Below are 18070 nucleotides of genomic sequence, written 5' to 3'. Positions count from 1 at the left end.
CTGTGTAGCTGAGTTTGACCTTGCTGTGGCTTATCTGTGAGATTGTATGATATGTGAGGCTATGTGGTACAGATCAGTACACAGTTCTAAACTCTGATTACTTAGATTCTCATCAGGAACTTTGTTATTTAGTGGTTTTGTGGTAACTTATGCTTTGTATATGTATACATGTGTGATATATTATGGACAAGAGAATTACAAAGTTTCCTACTTGCTTTCCTCAGCACATCAACTATAGGGCTGGAAGGGTTAAATGTTCTTTGAGATGTGGCCCCTCCCTGCTCAGTTCGTCTCCTGGTTGTAACAGGAGCAATGTGTTTTTGCCATTCTGCCCTCATCATGGCTGCACTGCTCTCCTGCAGAGTACTGCTCAGGAAGGGCAGCTGGCTGCTGCGCTGCCCAGTCGCCGTGGCCCCAGTCTGCTCCAGGGGTGTGAGAAGGTCCTCGACTGCTCCTGGAGCCCTCTCTGCCTTCCAGGACAAGCCTCGGACGGTGGAGGACCTCCCACATGTCAGCTTCCTGGAGCTGCTTTACAGACTGATATTTCAGGGATTCCACAACCGTATGCATGAGCTGCAGGTATGCCAGGCTGCTGCAGTGCACTGCTGACCTATATGCAAAATGTGGTGCTTGTTTTCTATATGATGCATTCATGAAATCCTGAATAACTCAACTGACACGCTGACCAGTTTCACTATTTATTTGAGAACTTATTGTGTTGGGGTAAAATGCTAGGCTGGTTGCATTACCTTTGTTTCTATAGTAACCTCCAGATAACAACAGCCAGTGTCAGCTGACTCTCACAGAGGGATGATTGTTTACTCTCATTGCAGGGTAACTTTTTGTGAGGTCAGCACAGTCACAGCATTCTATCCCTCTCTCACAAGCTCAGACCAGTGACATCTGCTTCTTGGCTTACCAAATGTCCAACATTATTATTTTACAATTACATACCACGGTGCATTTGACTGGCAAGACAGCTTATCAGTGGAGCAGCATTTAAAGTTCTTCTTCTTACCTCATGCATTATGAGACTGCTTACACACGGGTTTCCCTGTTAACTCATGTGTCTCACATTCACATTGTCTACTATCAGATCTATGAGAAGCAGCTATATGGGCCCATATACAGAGACGGACTTAAGTCGGTATCAGTGAACACCCCAAAGCTGCTGGAGGAGGTCTTGCGGCAGGATGAGAAGTTTCCTTGTCGAGGAGACATGTCCCTGTGGAAAGAGTATCGCGATATGAAAGGATATGGCTATGGGCCTTTCACAGAGTAAGACCACTGCGTTCCGTGTGACATGCACTAATTTTCATTTCCTTGCAGCTGCTACCTCACGTTGAAAAAATCCTTAATTCTTGTAAAACTTGTAATACTTATAAGCTTTGGTTATTGAATGAAAAAGTTCCGTCATATGAATGGTTGATGATTGGAATGGTTCTGACCTTTTGGTATCAGTGAGATTAGATAAACTTGTGGAATTCATGCAAATGAAGCTTTGCGGTCAATAAAGCAAAAGGGAGGGTCAACAGATACTTCAATATTCTGAAAATCATGGACACAAATTGTTAGGTTGATTTTTAAAGAGAGATATTTTATATTATCATGAAATTGTTCGGGCATCCCACTGGCCCACTGTTTTTATTCCACTTTTTAGTGACATGTGAGCATGGATGCAGTCAGACTTTAGATTTGGGACACTCAAATAAAATGGTGACAGCAAATGCAATGCACTATGTAGTAAATACAGAATGGATTCAGACACAGCTGCTGTAAAATGGCGAGTTATCATTTATATTATGTTAGTTTCATACAGTTGTGTGTGCTACATAAACAGCTATAATGGTTTGCTCTGAAACAAACCATTATAAAGGATAATTCAAGTTTATCCAAACCTGGCATAGTTCCCATTCATGTGACTGTTGTGCTTCTGTGGGTCATAACGTTGCACACACAACCTCCTCTAAACCAATCTGCCCAGATGATTATGCGGGGTGATGAGGTCAGATGGGAGGTGCCCTCAAACAGAGACCCTAGATACAGTTAGCAAAAGATCAGCTGCATGTGACTAATTTCTGTCATTATTTTCCTAAAAAGAAACATGAACAACAGAGGTGGAGAATGCAAAGTTAGCATAACCCATAGAGCCACATCAATGGGAAACACACCAAGTTAAAATAAACCAAAATAATCTGATTGGATACGTGTCCCATTCTGTTTGCAATTCAACTTGCCTGTATACATCTCTGATAACTTTTCCATTAAAATCACAATATTAGCTTACTTTAGCACTACTAGATTTTAATTTAAACCTTTAGAGTAAATTTTGCTGTTTCCCTATTTCCATTTCCATTTCCCCGCCAAATCCAACAACTAGCCTAAAAGGCAGTTCAAAAAATTATGCTCTCAAAGATTTAACACTTTTTTCCAGACTGACAAAGCATGAATAATCACAAATAATTATAATAGACTCGGGGGTCAGAGTGCTGATTCGACCCTACGAGCTTTTGAGGAAGCTGCTTTTGGTGATGTGGTTTTGAATTGCATCGTGCAGCACTATCCCACACAGATATACAGTTGTCCAACTCTGAAGTATCATATGTTGTAGCTCTTAACAAAGTGATTTGAGTTATGTAACTAGTTAAGTAACAGACAGTGGGATTTTGCAGGATAAATCTGGTATTTGTACTAGTTACCCTGCATGCCCTTCTACATTCTTACTGCTTTCTGAACATGGTCAGTATAGCTGGAGCTTGTTTTAAGCTCTTTAGAAAAGGCAACTTCTTATCGTTCATTGCCACATAGAATTTACAGCCTTATATACAGATGGATCTCATATAATTAGAATATGGTGGGAAAAGTAACATTTTTTCATCAGACAATGCTCAAATTAAAAAAAAAAAAAAAAAAACCTCTATCTTCTAGACTCACACATTACATATAATTACATAATAACTGACAAATGTCAAGCCATTATTTGTTGTAACTATAAGAATAACAGCTTACAGCACTGGACCTCAATAAACTTTGATCCTGTTGCTCTCCACTCTTCCTCCAGACTAGGACCTTGGTTTCCAAAAGAAATGTAAAATTTACTTTCATCTGAAAAGAGGACTTTGGACCAATTAACAATGGCTCAGTTCTCCTCTGCTTAGCCCACATAATGATAATGCCTCTGACGTTGTTGGGTGTTGAGAGTGACTTCACAATAGGAATTCGACCCTTACAGCCCATTTCCTGGACACATCTGTGATTGATGCCTCTGGATGCTGTGGCTCCAGACTCAGTCCACACTCTTGAATCTGCTTTTCCTTTCTCAAGTCTAGAGTCATCCTTTTTGTTTTTTTTGCCCTTTTTCCTACCACACTTTTTCTTTCAGTTAACTTTAGATTTATATGCGTTTATACATCACTCTGTAAACAACCAGTCCTTTCAGCAATGCACTTTTGAGTCTTACCATCCTTGTGGAGGCTGTTAATGATTGTCTTCTGGACAGCTGTCAAGTCAGCAGGCTTCCCCGTGATTGTAGTTGTGTGTACTCAACCAGATTAGGAATTTAACAGCTCATTGCATGTGTTCCGGGTTAATTAGCCGATTACTGCTCTTCTTGGGACTATGTGCGAGTGACTAGTGGTCCTTGAAATATTCTGTTATTTTGAGACTGATTTTGGGTGGCTATCATGACCTGTGAGCTGTTATCATCAAAATTAAAACAAATAAAGCAATGAGTGCAATGAGTCTAGAATACATGTAATTTTCACTTTGAGCAATGTCTGATGATAAAGTTTCCCACCATATACGATGCACCCATATAACAAACCTTGATCACCTCAGACAGTTTACATAGGAAAAGCACATTAATAAATAATAATACTAATGATGATTGAATTCCATTTAGTTACTTCATTATTTGGAGCCAGTTGTAGAAGACACCCAGAAGACATTTCCTTAAAGTTTTCTTTAAATGCTCACTTAAGTAGCTAAGGTTTCCTCCTTATCTTGGTCTCACACTGCTGGAATCCCTTAAAAGTTGGTATTCCTCAAGTTGTATCATCTTTTTTCTTTTGACCTCTTTGCTTTTCTGGTCTTCATCTCTGCTGCCATTTTATAAAATAATCTATAGGACAACTTTGTGAGATGATAACAGGTTTCATAAGCATGATTGCAAGCAAACAGTCTCCAGCAGATTTTTTTTATTTTTATTTTTGCTGTCAAATGCATTTCAATGCAGTAATGATTGATTGTTTATCTTAACAAAGGAATGCTTTTAAGGCATTCTGTGCAACACCCGTAAGTAAGTCCTTCAGCTAAATAGAAATTAAGCGTGATACTTAAGGAGAACATTTTTAGTTTTGTGCAAATGGTTTCAGGATTCCTCGTATTTTTCATAGTGACTCACTGTCACACTGTCATGACTTACAGAGACACATTAATTCAATTATTGGCGCCTGTGCTTGTCTTGGTATTAAAAGGTCTGCCATAAAAAAGGACATAGAACAGGTGTAATGAATGTTGTGTATCTGCATCACATCCTTGAGACAGTCTTTCAAAACCTCTTAACATCAAACATTTTATTAGCTGAAACAACAGTTCATGTAAAGCTGCCACATCTTGTATTTTTAAGGGAAACTTTACCCAGTCTAATAATCCTACCTGCACTGAGGCTAGTGGTGATGCCATACTTTTACTTTTAAACCATCTCTGGGCTCTGTGTTTGGATTATCATGAATAGTCATTTTTGTATTTCTTGTCTGGAAACCTAGAGCAGTTTCCTCATTGTGACCTTTTTCTCTTTAGGGAGGGGGAGGAGTGGTACCACCTGAGGGTGGTGCTGAATAAGCGCATGCTGCACCCGAAGGACTCTGCCCAGTATGATGGGATTATCAATGACGTGGTTAAAGACTTCACCAAGAAGATCTGCTATCTGCGCCAGTGCAGCCCGACAGGCAGTTCTGTGACCAACATGGCCAATGAGTTTTATCTGTTCTCACTAGAGAGTATGTAACAAATCTGAAAAATCAGTTAAGGATCACCCTCCAGTGAACCTCCTGTATTTCACTTTGTTACTATATACATAGAGGGGTTTCTTATATGCTAAAATCAACCTCATTGCTGAGCATTTCAACCTTGAAACTGTCTTGTACTGTTGACAGTATCAAAAAAAAAAAAAAAACATTTGATTTTCGGGGCATCTTATGTAACAAATGTATGTAGCCAATCCTGTTTATTTACAAGGTAGGGCTTTCTGTATCAATATTTTTCTTCAGAATCGGCTTCAGGTTCAAACATATATGGCTAAATTACTTCAATATTACAACTTGCCATTGTGTAACGTAGAGTACAGTGTCTGATCAGAATCATCAACCAAGTGAGCTGGAGTGCTCGAGCTACAGCAAGTTGAGATAGGAGGCAAGGGATTATTTTCCTAGAAAAACTCCAAATTATATAACATTAATAGACAGAAATGATTTGTTTGAGGTTCAATCAAGTATAAAAGAAGGACTATAAAACTGCACACACTGCTGATGTTGAGTGTAGAATCAAGTGCACTGAGTATGTTTATTTAAATATTCTTACTTCTATTTTTCATCCTCAACCTGGACTCAGGTATTGCCTCCATATTGTTTGAGACCAGACTTGGGTGTCTGGAAAGGGAAATTCCTGCTGGTACACAAGAATTCATCAGCTCTATAACCCAGATGTTCTCCAACAGTACGGTGGTCATGTTGATTCCTAAGTGGGGTCGTAACCTCCTGCCTCACTGGAAGCGCTACATGGCCGGCTGGGAAGGCATCTTCAGCTTTGGTGAGTTGCTTTAACCTTACAGCCATTTATCTGTACATCACTGTCACATTATGCTGCACTGTAAGAAAAGTGAATGTAGTGTACGTAATTGTGTAGGCTCTAACGGAATAATAGACAGATGCTAGTTGCTTTAAAATGCTTTGACCGAAGTGAGCAACAGTGCATTTCATTTACTGCAAACAATCCAGAATTATGACATGTTCATTTTCAATATTTTGTGTCAGCACAAATGAAACATTTCCATTTTTGCACTTATTCCAGCTAAAGAGTTGATTGACAAGAAAATGGAGGCCATCCAGCAACGAACTCACAACAACCAGGATGTGGAGGGCGAATACCTGACATACCTCCTCTCAAAAACTCAGATGAGCACTAAAGACGTGTATGGCAGCATCGCTGAGCTTCTCTTAGCTGGAGTGGACACGGTAAATGAAGTACTCAACCAGTCGCCGTAATGTAACATTTTTCTGAGCCCCCTCTATAGTCAAACCAAAGTTTTATGCCAAAGTCTTCTACAGATATGGATCACCACCACACCACTCCATTGGCTATGACATTATCATAAGGCTTTCATAAATGGTTCCTCCAAAAACCTTGCCATCCTACCTGTGCTATGATTAATTCTAAACATGCCTCATACTTTTCTTGATGTATTTAAAAAGACATACTGTAAAACTAGAAGAATCAGCAGGTCTGCTACTCAAATTTCTCATTTTTCTTCTGCATACACATGTAATATATTTACTGTGTCTACGCGTCTTTCTGCCTGTTTAATTTTTGACATTGTTTACTGTCAAGACCTCCAACACCCTCACGTGGGTTCTGTACCTGCTGTCCAAGAACCCTCTAATCCAGGACAGACTCTATGAAGAAGTGTCCACATCAGTACCAGCAGACCGGAATCCCACAGCAGCAGAGGTCACTGGCATGCCATACTTAAGGGCTGTTATCAAGGAAACACTCAGGTGAGACTGGTTGGACAGGTTGTCATGTTCCATGACTGGATTTCAGCTGCAACTGAAGCCATTATTGATTCGAAAACATCTACAGGCAACGTGATCTAGTTTTATTCACTTAATTACATGTCATAAAATTTCACATACTATCTGTTAATATTATTTCTTCTGCATCAGTCAGCTACCAGAATACAATAAATGATATGATAATATAAATTCTTGTTTTACAGGATGTATCCTGTGGTTCCTCTGAATGCAAGGATCTTAACAGAAAAGAGTGTTACTATTGGTGGATATCAGTTTCCAAAGAAAGTAAGTCTGTTTGTTTAGCCATTCAGAGACTGTGTACTAGTTTTTTATGTGACTGCGTGCTACAGCGTCAAGAGAAATGTAAAAGAAATTCTAAAGACTTTCAGTAATTCATCTTTTAATTGTTGTTTCTCCAGACCCCTTTCTTGTTTTGCCATTATGCCATCAGTCATGATGAGGACACATTCCCAGATCCATTCACATTTAAACCAGAGAGATGGCTCCGTGACGGCCGAGTGAGGCCAAACCCTTTCGGCTCCATCCCGTTTGGTTATGGAGTGAGAGGCTGTGTGGGTCGCCGGATTGCTGAGCTTGAGATGTATTTGCTTCTATTTCAGGTAAGTGACAAGTATGGAAAAACCTTTTGCAACATCTATATAATACACAAGACAGGATTTAAACCCTGGTGCTATCAAATTACAGGGAAACATAACTTTCAAACCAGACATGGGCGGGGGGAGGGGTGATGTTTATGGGGATTGAAAATCAAAGATGAAAGATTATTTCAGTATTAGAACATTTATATTAGGACCTGTCTGATTTGTTGGACCGCCAATGAGTAGCAGTCTACCAAATGACAAAATTCATTTGTCAGTTGAGTTCAGTTTCACCAGCCACATTCACATATGATTACTGCCAGGCTTGTTGAATCTAAACATGACTAAATGGAACCTCTCTGGCATTGTGAAGCAGCTAAAGGGTCTCAAAAACCAGCACTTCATGCCATGTTGTAAAGTGATTCAAGAACCTATGTAGAACAAAGTCATTGCTCAGGCTCTGGGACTCCAGAGAACCACAATAAGAGACATGATCCACAAATGGAGAAACATGAACAGTGGTGAACCTTCCCAGGAGTGGACCAACAAGAGCATGTTGAGATCTAATCCAGGAGATCACAAAAGTATTCAAAACCAAGCAAAACTATTCTACAGAAAAAAAGTGGGTCAAAATTCCACCATGGTGATGTAAAAGACTGATCACATGCTATCATCCTAAATTATCTTCAGACGAGTAGATGCTGTAGGAGGAAGATATGCCAGGACTCTCTGCCCTGATCGAGGTTAGACATTGTCTATTCTGACATGACTAAACAGACTAGTTGTCTCCACATTGGTCTGTAATCTAAATCTGACCTTCTCCCAACCACATTATTATACCCGAAGATCAGAGAATCTTCAGAACTGATGCTCACATTGCTTGTGTGTGCTGCTGCTGCATTGGTCTCACTTCTTTTGCAACGTAAGTCATCTGAGTCTCCAGTGTGTCTCTCTGTGTTTGCCTCTGCATCCTCTCTCGACATCGCTGAACTTCCACAACAGGAAATTAAGTTAATCGGAGCTCTGTCTTTGTGTAGTTTAAAACACAACAGTAAGATAAAAGACACTAAAAACCTCTGCAAAGATAACGGACAATTGGAGGTTATACTGGTCCCCCTTCACATTCCACATAGCAATTTGTAGTCATTGCTAACAAAACATTATGACCTCATGATTAATTTCAGTAGTAGTTTTGGTATAATTAATGCAGAAATTTGGAGGTCAGTGTTTTGGCTTGGTTTCACCCTGTCAAGTCTATTATCATGTAACTTCAGTAACATTTCGTTGTTTTTGTCCCAGCTAATTCGGCAGTTTGAAATCAAACCAGACTCTTCAATGGCAGAGCTGAAGTCCCTCAACCGCACTGTTCTGATACCAGACAATCAACTAAACCTGCACTTTGTGGACAGACATTGTAAAAATACAGTCTAATTTGGTTTTGCAGATTGGTTTGAAAGAAATGTGAAAGACCAAACTGTTTGTACGTCTGTAATAATTGCTGATGTATTAAGTGAATCAGACAGGAGGAGAAGTTTTGAAACCTTTTCTGTAAAAAAATGCATGTGAAATTATAAAATACACATTTAAACTAGTACAGCATTTTGTTATCAAAATGCCAAAATGTCATTATCAAAGGAATGTTAGCAGTATCACATGCTTTTCTGTTTTTACCATTAGAAATGGTCACATAACCTTAAGTGAACATGGCATATCTTTACATCATTACCAATAATGAAAGTATAAAACTGCCTCTGTAGATTAATAAGGTGAATCAAGTGTCATCTGGGCTTACATATGTTTTATGTTTCTAAAACTAGTAGAAAAATATTTTTGTGAACACTATTTTTGCTGTTTTTCCCCATGTGCTCACTCCTTTAAAAATCAAAGTTGGCATTGCATTCCATCTTGGGATAATGATTCACTATACTGTTTTTATTAAGAATCAATTTAAAGATTGACAGTTTTTGAACTGTGTGTTCTTTCTGTGGTCATGTGTGAACTGACAGACTCAACTTAAGCCTCATTTCTGTTCTTCTTGTAGCAAATTCACTGTCAGAAGTATAACCACATTATATGACTTTCTATATTACAATAAAACCTTGTATCTTTTGTATTCAATGCTAAAACCACAACTTCTACTTTGAAATAAATGCTGAATAAGTAAATAATTGTATGCATTATAAGAAAAAATCCTTCTCTACAGTGACACCGTTATATAAATAAAACAAGGGAGGTGGTTAGTACTGTTAGTACTGTTGCCTCACAGCTAGGCCTGGGCCTGGGGTGTAAAATATATTAATTACAGAAAACCTGCATTAAGAAGAGACTACAGCACAGGTCAAAGTTTGCTACACCGAGCTACTAAATATTTTTCCTTTTTTATTTTCACTTGAATGGTGAAACACCACATGGAATCATTTTGTAGTAAACAGAAAGTGTCAAAGCAGTATTTGTTTCATACTTTAGATCCCTCAAAGCTGCCACTGCTTCATAGCATCAACTGGTATCAAGTTAACAGGTGAGTCTTATGAAAAGTTAACTGAGAGAAATTCTTGCCTTCTTAATGCATCTGAAACCATTAGTTGTGTTGTGTCAAGCTAGTGTTGATATACAGCAAACAGTCCTATTCAGTCCTATTCACTGCTGTAGTAATCTATATTATGTCAAGAACCACTTTACTAAATAAAGAGAAACTGCAGTCCTGCAGTACAGTACAGCACAGCAGCTGCAAAAACATATAAAACTGATGAATCTAGTGACACTATTGGACATTTACTCATAAATCAAGGCAACACTTAACCAACATGGCTACCACTACATCCTGCAGCAGCATACCATCCCTGCTCTGTAAGGACTGTTTGGCCAAGAAAGCCGCAAGAATTAACTTGGCCCAAAACTGGAAGTAACAGATAAAAATATGGCTTTTGGTAAGAGCCCCAAAAAACTACAGGTAAATGTAACGGAAATGAAAACGAGCCAAAAACAATTAAAAACTTCAGACTATGAAATCCAACAGAGATAATGAAATGGTGCTGAGGGAACAAACAAAAGTGAGGTCTCCTCTTCAGGAACCTTTGTGATCTTGGATGTGTTTGCAAAAGTCCACTTTCCATTGTTTGGCGGTTGGAATCTCTCTGCACACATCTGCAACCTGAAATTTGTGTCAATGCAACAGTGTGCACAGGACAGGTAGGTACTGTACAGGTACAGTACCATTCAAAAGTTTGGGGTCACTTAGAAATGTCCCTATTTTTGAAAGAAAAGCAGTTTTTTTTTTCAATGAAGATAACATTAAATTAATCAGAAATATAGTCTAGACATTGTTAATGTGGTAAATGACTATTCTAGCTGGAAATGGCTGATTTTTAATGGAATATCTACATAGAGGTACAGAGGAACATTTCCAGCAACCATCACTCCTGTGTTCTAATGCTACATTGTGTTATCTAACGGTGTTGAAAGGCTACTTGATGATTAGAAAACCCTTGTGCAGTTATGTTAGCACATGAATAAAAGTGTGAATTTTCATGTAAAACATGAAATTGTCTGGGTGACCCCAAACTTTTGAATGATAGTATGTAACAGTGTTCTGCACTCCTGTGGACTAAAAAAGTGTAGTAATGCCATATTTCCAGACTGTCTTTCGCTTCTACACTTCCAATTTAATGTGTATGTAATGAAAGATGCAATACATTCTGGTAAATGTCACGCTGCATTTTGAAAGACGGAGCGTTGCTCCTCAGTTGCATAAAGTTGTTTTGTTGGCTACTTTATGCAAATCAGGTGTGTCCAGCTGCTACTGGCGTTAACAAACATTGTTGGTCTAAAAATGAATACAGCTTCAGCAAGTGTATGGCTTGCTCCTCAAATGGTTACAAGAACACATTGTGGTCAGCGGTTTTTTCAATTGAAATTTTCCAAATGAGCCACCATGTTCGCCTGGTTTGATGTCCAGAAACAGAAATCCCATGAGTAGAGAGTAGAGTGTTCATCCAGTCAAGTGCAACCAGTGTTTGCCTGGTTGTAAGAGGTTGCAGCCTGTATGTCTTTCCTGTTGGAGAGCACCTGTCCATATCTGACCTGGCCTAGTCGTGTGTCAATGTACTGGCCACTGCCCTGAAGCAGTGCAACATTTCCATACCCTGTTATGTGTCCACAGGAGCACTTTTGAATGTGAGGGGTCACTCCTGGATTTCCAACCTGACCAACATGGAGGCTTGTTTGGAAACATTCAGTTATATTCAAAATTAACTCACCTAAATGCAACCAAAATGCACTGCCCGGGTGCTTACACAGACTGAGAATAAGAGTTACTGAATTGGGGGATTCTGTAGACACGTACCATACGATTTTTTTCAAGTCTGCATTGAAAAATTGTATCATCTCCTCAAGTCAGCGAGTTTCCTGCAGAGTAGAAAAGCAGTGTAACTTCACCTCCCTGAGTGTCATTCTACAATTCTACAATTTCATTTAACAGATGCTTTTGCTAAATATCTGTCAAGTGCGAAGGTGTTCAGTGAAGAGCTGGTTTTTAGTCTTTTCTTAACGTCTGAGTGCGACTCTGCAGATCGAACAGGTTTAGTAACTCGGTTCACCACCCGGGAACCACAGAAGAGAAGAGTCCAGCTATTGACCGGCCCTGTTGTGGTGGTTGCATCAGACGCCTTTTGTTGCCCGAGAATAGTTAGCAGGAGGGAGTGTAGACCTGAATGGATAGGAGTCATGGACTGCATGTCCACAATGGGGAATAATTCAGGCTTAACACCGGCAGCTATGTTAGAGGGGAAACAGTATAGCACAGCCTGCAATATTATGCTGAAATTACATAAGAATCCATCCATCCATCCATTATCTATACACCGCTTAATCCTCATTAGGGTCAGCGGGGGCTGGAGTCTATCCCAGCTGATTTAGGGTGAAGGCAGTGGACACCAATCTATCACAGGGCTCCACATAGAGACAAACAATCACATCCACACCTATGGACAATTTAGAATCAGCAATTAACCTCAGACTGTTGTTGGACTGTGTGAGGAAGCCGGAGAAAACCAATGCATGCACAGGGAGAACATGCAAACTCCATGCAGAAAGATCCCATATCGGGATGCGAACCGGGGATCTTCTAGCTGCAAGGTGAAAGTGCCAACCATTGAGCCACCATGCAGCACTTACATGATTAAAATAATGATAATACCTGCTCATTTTCGGAGGTGTTTATAAACACAGTGGAAAAATAAAACTTCAAAAAACAGGCTTTGATAAAATGTGCTGCTAAAATGAAATAACCTTGTAGAAAATTGTGTCTGATGACTACTTCACCCAGCAGGGGGAGGCATAACTGCACAAATGCCCTTGAATGGAAACACTCCAAGGGGATTCCTGCAATCTGCACCACTGTCCAGGGTCTGGAGAAGCTGCTGGAGCTGGAGGTCATCAATGAGGAAACATCTCGACTGAGTCTGTACTGGACACACAGGCTGATGTGAAAATACATGAGATATGTATTGTTTTATTTGATTTTACAATGTGGGGGACACTTAAAAAAATGCTTATTATCAGTTGCTTTTACAGTTCTTTGCACATTTGGAGGGTATCAAGCAATCGGCCCCTTTTTGGTGTTGAGTGACAGCCTGAATCACCAATCATAAAGCCGTATGATAACGCAAACACAGAGGCGATAGACAGACAGACAGACAGACAGCAGTGAGTTAAAGGCAGCAGACTACCTGTTGGAGCTCCACAGTGGGTCTGCTGTGGGAAGAGCCGGTGTGGCACCAGGCAGCGCATGGTGGCCCAAAACTAGAGCGAGGAACTCCCCGAACTCCTGCACATTTCTTGTTGTGACAGCGCGGGGATGACAGGCGGGCTGTGCTGCAGAGGAATGAAGTCATAGCCAGAAAACCTGCAGCAGGAGAACCGGGGCTGAGGCTCTGAATGGGTCTGGACGTCTGCTCGGATGGGATGCACTGTGAGCTTCATCTGCTGTGAAGAGGACTTTCTGCAAATGCCTGTTTACCAGCATGAGGAGGAGACGAAGAAAGGGAGCGTGATAAAGGTAAGAGAAGTTTGCAGGAGAAGAAACGCTCGGGCGGTAAATGCGTGCAGACACGAGTAGGCGTCCAAAGTGACTGAAGAGTTGGTTCAGACAGCTGAGCGTCAGTTCAGCTTGTTTTCAGTGCAGATTGGACGCTTTTCGTTGCGTATATGTTTATGATTTAACTGACTGTATGAATGTCGGACATCAGATAAGGATTTTCGACCTTTGGCTCCACTTGACAAACTCAAACAAGTCGAAGGAACCTCCCTACATCCAGCAGTAGGTTAGTTAGTAAACACAGGGCTGAATTCAGCCATTGGTAGGTAAATAAAAGCCAGAAACAGACCGTTCACAACCATCACGTACACTTAAGACCAAAATTATTCATACCTCTGTCAAATACAAGGAATTTCTTAATTATTTCAGTTCCACATCAGTATTTCACCTCAGATTTGACCGGAATAGGACATGTGGGCAAGTCTGGAACCATGACCAATTATGTGAAGTAAAACTGTTAAAGGTGTTCAATTTAACATTGACAAAAGTCAACATGTCCAAAATGATTCATACCCCAGTGATACCAAGACAGAAAGCCATACAATGTTCAAACAAACCATTCTCTCTCATTGTCTAAAGTGTTTAATGTTGTTTTCAGTGTTTGTATAAAAGTCAACTTGCTTGTATATCTCATTTGTAAAGAAGGAATGGTCCAAAATTCCTGCAGATACTTGCTTGTAAGCAATTACAAACATCATTTGGAGGCTGTGATTAAAAAATAAGGGCTTTGTAATTGATTATTGAGAATTGTGGACAGTGTGATTTTTTTTTGTTTGTTTTCACCCCGTTAAAGATGTTTCTTTACACTTTTTTAAAATCTTAAACAAATTGGTTATGGCTTCAGACTTTCTTCTCTGTCCTTTTAATATCAAATCTGAGGTGAAATACTAATGTGCAGCTGAAAAAAAATTGAGAAATGTCTTGTATTTGACAGGGGTATGAATAGTTTTGGGCTTAAGTGTACATGCTACTGTGTGTCTGGCATTAGGCTTTCAAACGGTGCTTCTGTTAGGGGATGAGGTAAACCATTCACCATAATGGATGCCAAGGGCAGCTCTGAAAAGTCCAAGTTCAGTCATGCTTGACAAAAACATGCATCAAAAGATCTACCTGTGGTGATGTCATGGAAATAATCCCCAGTTTTTCCCTCTTCTCCTCTCATACTTTGGCCTGCTGCTTAGGTAGAGCTGTACAACTTACTGAAGTTCAAGGTGCTTTGCAGCTGGAGGCTCTGATTTCTGTCCTATGGAATGTGCTCAGTGACCTGTTCATAAGAATCAATATTCACTAATAAGAATCCAAACCTCTACATGTGTTTGGACAAATCCTCCAAGCTCTGTGTGCAGATAAATGACCCTCCTATCAGCACCTCACAGGCAGAGATCAACAGCATCACTGCGTTGTGGGCTCAGTTTGATCCCCAACATCAGTCATGAGACCAAGTTGTAGCTGCAATGAGCCTCTGGTTGGAGAGTTTGTTTGGTGTTATATGAAGGTGAGCACCAAGTATTCTAGATTATTTTCCCATTCACTGAGGTGCATTAGATTCACTGCTTACAAAATAACTGTGAACTACTACAGAGTTGATTGGATCAGACATCTGACCCAACCTCTGCACAGATGATTTGCTGAATTTAGTTCAAAGATGAGGTCAATTTAATGCTGTCTTTAGAGAGCTGCTAGTTACAGCACACCTGTCATCGTCCTTTTACATGTTTCATGTACATTTTCAGGGATCTTTGCTGTGGTCAGGGTTTCATAACCTTTTCAGTGTTGCACACCTCTACAGATGAGCTCAGGTACCTTGTTATTAAACACCCATCTTGTTCCAAATGTGTTATTGCTTTTAAAGTGGAAGTTATTTATCACTGTTAATCACAAGAAAATGGAAACACTGGTTGACTTTTTTCCAAAAGTTTGTATTTATACAACTAGAACCTGGGAGAGACAAAAGCATTTATCTCAACCTTTCTGCTCACTTGCAAACAAGTTTGCCTGCACTTGGAGTTGTAAAGGTTTTCCAGGTGACTGAGGCTGGTGGGAGGTGTGTTCTCTGCATTTGACCTAGTATGGCTGGTAGTTTCCTGGCTACTGTCACAAGAAATGTGCTACAAATAAATGTGAAAACGTCCTTTTATCAAAACATTTCCAATTCTGTCTTTTTAAATTAAAACAATTTGACCCCATGGTGACTGGACCGCTGCTGTACTTGCACCTCTGGTTGTGAATTTCCACATGACACTCTTTGCTGTTCCCACTTGCAGGACTGAACCTTTGTGTGTGTTCTGACTGCAGGAAGCAGTCCTGTAGGACCTCTTTCAGGGCTGCTTCAATGGAAGAAACAATTACCTACTCCTCTCTAGGTACTTCTGAGCAGCCCTCAAAATGTACTGTGTGTTGCTTGAAGCTGACTAGTTCAACTTGAAAAGAACAATGAACGCCATTTTTCCCCCCTCTTGATGTCTTCTTGGAATAGCAGTCTTCTCATCTATAGCATCGTCACCAACAACATAAGATTAAACATAGGCTGACATAACAAACTGTCCATTGTTCGCTGTCATACATGCTCATAGAATGGGAGTTAGAAGTTAGCAGTAAGTACTATTTGTTGTTGTTTCGGTGCACTCTGGTGAGTTAATGTCCCAGTCCATGCTGTTGGATTCTACGTCACAATGGAATGAGGCTGAATGGGCCAATTAGAAGCTTGTTCCTGTAAATATTAACACCTCTATGTGTATTCCCAGAGTTCGTGCAGTGGAGAACCTATTGTATAACACTACAGTGGACGGAAAATCCTTTTTTCAATGAAATAATACACAAATATTATTGCCAACCAGGGATATCCACTGCTTAGATATTAGTATGCTTCTTTTGCTGTGGGAAGCAGCACTACAGAGATACTTTTAGTGCGTCTCGGATGGCTTTCCCTGTTTATGCTGAGCTGTGTGGTGGCACAGCCAAACAGCTGGCACTGAGGCGTGTAGGCCTGTGGGCACATGGAGAGCTGTGGGAAATGAATGCCGTGACTCTGCCAGCAGAGCTGTGGTTGAAATAATGAAGTGGTGCTAAAGTGTTGAAAATTTTAGAAAAAGCCAAGTCAGTCATGCTGAATAGGAACAGTGAGCAGTCGCTTATGATTTAGAGGAACATCCATCCATCCATTATCTATACACTGCTTAATCCTCATTAGAGTCACGGGGGGTATGGAGTCTATCCCAGCTGACTTAGGGTGAAGGTCTATCACAGGGGGGTGGGAAGAGAAAGTCTACCATAGGGCTTCATATACAGACAAACAAGCACACTCGCATTCACACCTATAGACAATTTAGAATCATCAATTAATCTCAGCATGTTTTTGGACTGTGGGAGGAAGCCGGAGTACCCGGTGAAAGCCCACACATGCACAGGGAGAACATATAAACTCCACGCAGAAAGATCCCAGGAAGGCCGGGACGTGAACTGGGGATCTTCTAGCTGCAAGGTGCTAACCACCAAGTTACTGTGCAGCCCTTTAGAGGAGCATTTTTGATGAAACTAAGGATCGGAGAACTGACATTTGTTACAACACAGTTTGACTTAATTTAGTCAGAATTTAAAAGCGAAATTTGTGAGAACAAGTATTGTTAAGGTTTAAAGCTTTAGGATGACCGGATATCCAAGTGGTTGGTGTTGGTACGCCTTGAGCACCAGATCCCTGGTTGCATGTCATTCCACTACTCTCTACCAGTTTCCTGTCTCTCTTCACTGTCCCATTAAATATAGGTTGACAAGCCCCTCAAAAATATGAAGAAAAAAGTTTAAAGCTGTAAGCTGGATTAAAACCTTTGTACTTGGTTGATGAACACCATTGCTTCTCCAGGGTTTATGTACCTTAGCAAATGGCATGCTCATCTTTGCAGTTTGTTTGTTTTTGTTTTTGCATACCATTTGTTTTGTTTTTCATTCCTATGTTTGCGTTGAAGGTGAGTGCAGGTGCAGGGAGACTACTTCATGTGTGCTGCTTGTGGTTTGTGTCCCATAGGAAGAAGAGTTTTATCCTCCTGTCAGTGGCACTCAGGGAGGCCTGTGGTGCAGAAACTTTGAAGAGCGATAAGAATCGGACAGAAAGTAAAACCCTCATGTAAAATCACACAAGCTAGACTTTGAACTAGATGAGGGGTTCTTGAATAGGATTCAGGAGGAATGTGTGCTGTGTATTTTGTGTCTGCGGTTGTGATACAATGGCATTCTTATACTCGTATTCTTTCTTTCTTACTCTTAACACCCTCTCTCATGAAAATCACACTTTTCACTTTATTATCATGTCCATGTCATTTTTTTATACAGTGGAATACACATGGTGTGTGAAATAAGTCAGTGCCATAGATGAGCATCAGGCTCAACCAATCCTGCAGGGAGGACTTTTTATATCATTATTCTTTAGAATTGGTTTCTGATTTGTATTTGTATGTGTGACTGAATGGCTCTAATGTTACAACTTGCCATTGTGTATTATAGACTAGTTTTACAATGTTTGAGCAGAGCTGTAGGTGAGCTGGTGTGCTGAGCTGCAGTGAGTCACTGAAGGCCGGATAGAGAGAGAGACA

General features: G+C 40.3%; 2 protein-coding genes across 4 annotated transcripts in view; both read left to right on the top strand.

Moving 5' to 3' along the window:
- The first annotated feature begins 301 nt into the window (after positions 1 to 301).
- Positions 302 to 12979, top strand: LOC111568532 (sterol 26-hydroxylase, mitochondrial). Of its 2 annotated transcripts, none has more exons than XM_055015177.1 (9): positions 302 to 579; positions 1097 to 1278; positions 4801 to 5000; positions 5611 to 5808; positions 6070 to 6233; positions 6607 to 6773; positions 6995 to 7076; positions 7211 to 7411; positions 12714 to 12979. In XM_055015177.1, the coding sequence occupies exons 1-9, from the start codon at positions 313 to 315 to the stop codon at positions 12726 to 12728; spliced, it is 1476 nt and encodes a 491-aa protein (XP_054871152.1). In that variant the 5' UTR covers positions 302 to 312; the 3' UTR covers positions 12729 to 12979. The 2 variants fall into 2 exon arrangements, with proteins under 2 accessions (XP_054871152.1, XP_023125989.3); XM_023270221.3 differs by lacking the exon at positions 12714 to 12979 and adding an exon at positions 8690 to 9563 and having other exon boundaries at positions 303 to 579.
- Positions 12980 to 13151: 172 nt separating this feature from the next.
- Positions 13152 to 18070, top strand: part of tns1b (tensin 1b) — a 200269-nt gene continuing 195350 nt past the window's right edge. For both annotated transcript variants that reach the window (XM_055015174.1, XM_055015159.1), the window contains exon 1: positions 13152 to 13445. In XM_055015174.1, coding sequence (XP_054871149.1) covers positions 13347 to 13445 — 99 coding nt within the window. In that variant the 5' untranslated portion in view covers positions 13152 to 13346. The remainder of the gene's footprint in view (positions 13446 to 18070) is intronic.

The sequence above is a fragment of the Amphiprion ocellaris genome, chromosome 11 (assembly GCF_022539595.1).
Source record: "Amphiprion ocellaris isolate individual 3 ecotype Okinawa chromosome 11, ASM2253959v1, whole genome shotgun sequence".
Classification (NCBI taxonomy): domain Eukaryota; kingdom Metazoa; phylum Chordata; class Actinopteri; family Pomacentridae; genus Amphiprion; species Amphiprion ocellaris.
Note: the sequence above shows the minus strand (reverse complement) of the source record. Positions and strands in the feature narration are given on the sequence as shown.

What these genes read in the sequence shown, in the direction of transcription:
- LOC111568532 (XM_023270221.3), top strand. Translation starts at nt 313, where the DNA reads ATGTGTTTTTGCCATTCTGCCCTCATCATGGCTGCACTGCTCTCCTGC. An exon ending in GGAAGGCATCTTCAGCTTTG is followed by an intron (nt 5,809 to 6,069) that starts GTGAGTTGCTTT and finishes CACTTATTCCAG; the next exon opens with CTAAAGAGTTGATTGACAAG. An exon ending in TGTATTTGCTTCTATTTCAG is followed by an intron (nt 7,412 to 8,689) that starts GTAAGTGACAAG and finishes TTTTTGTCCCAG; the next exon opens with CTAATTCGGCAGTTTGAAAT.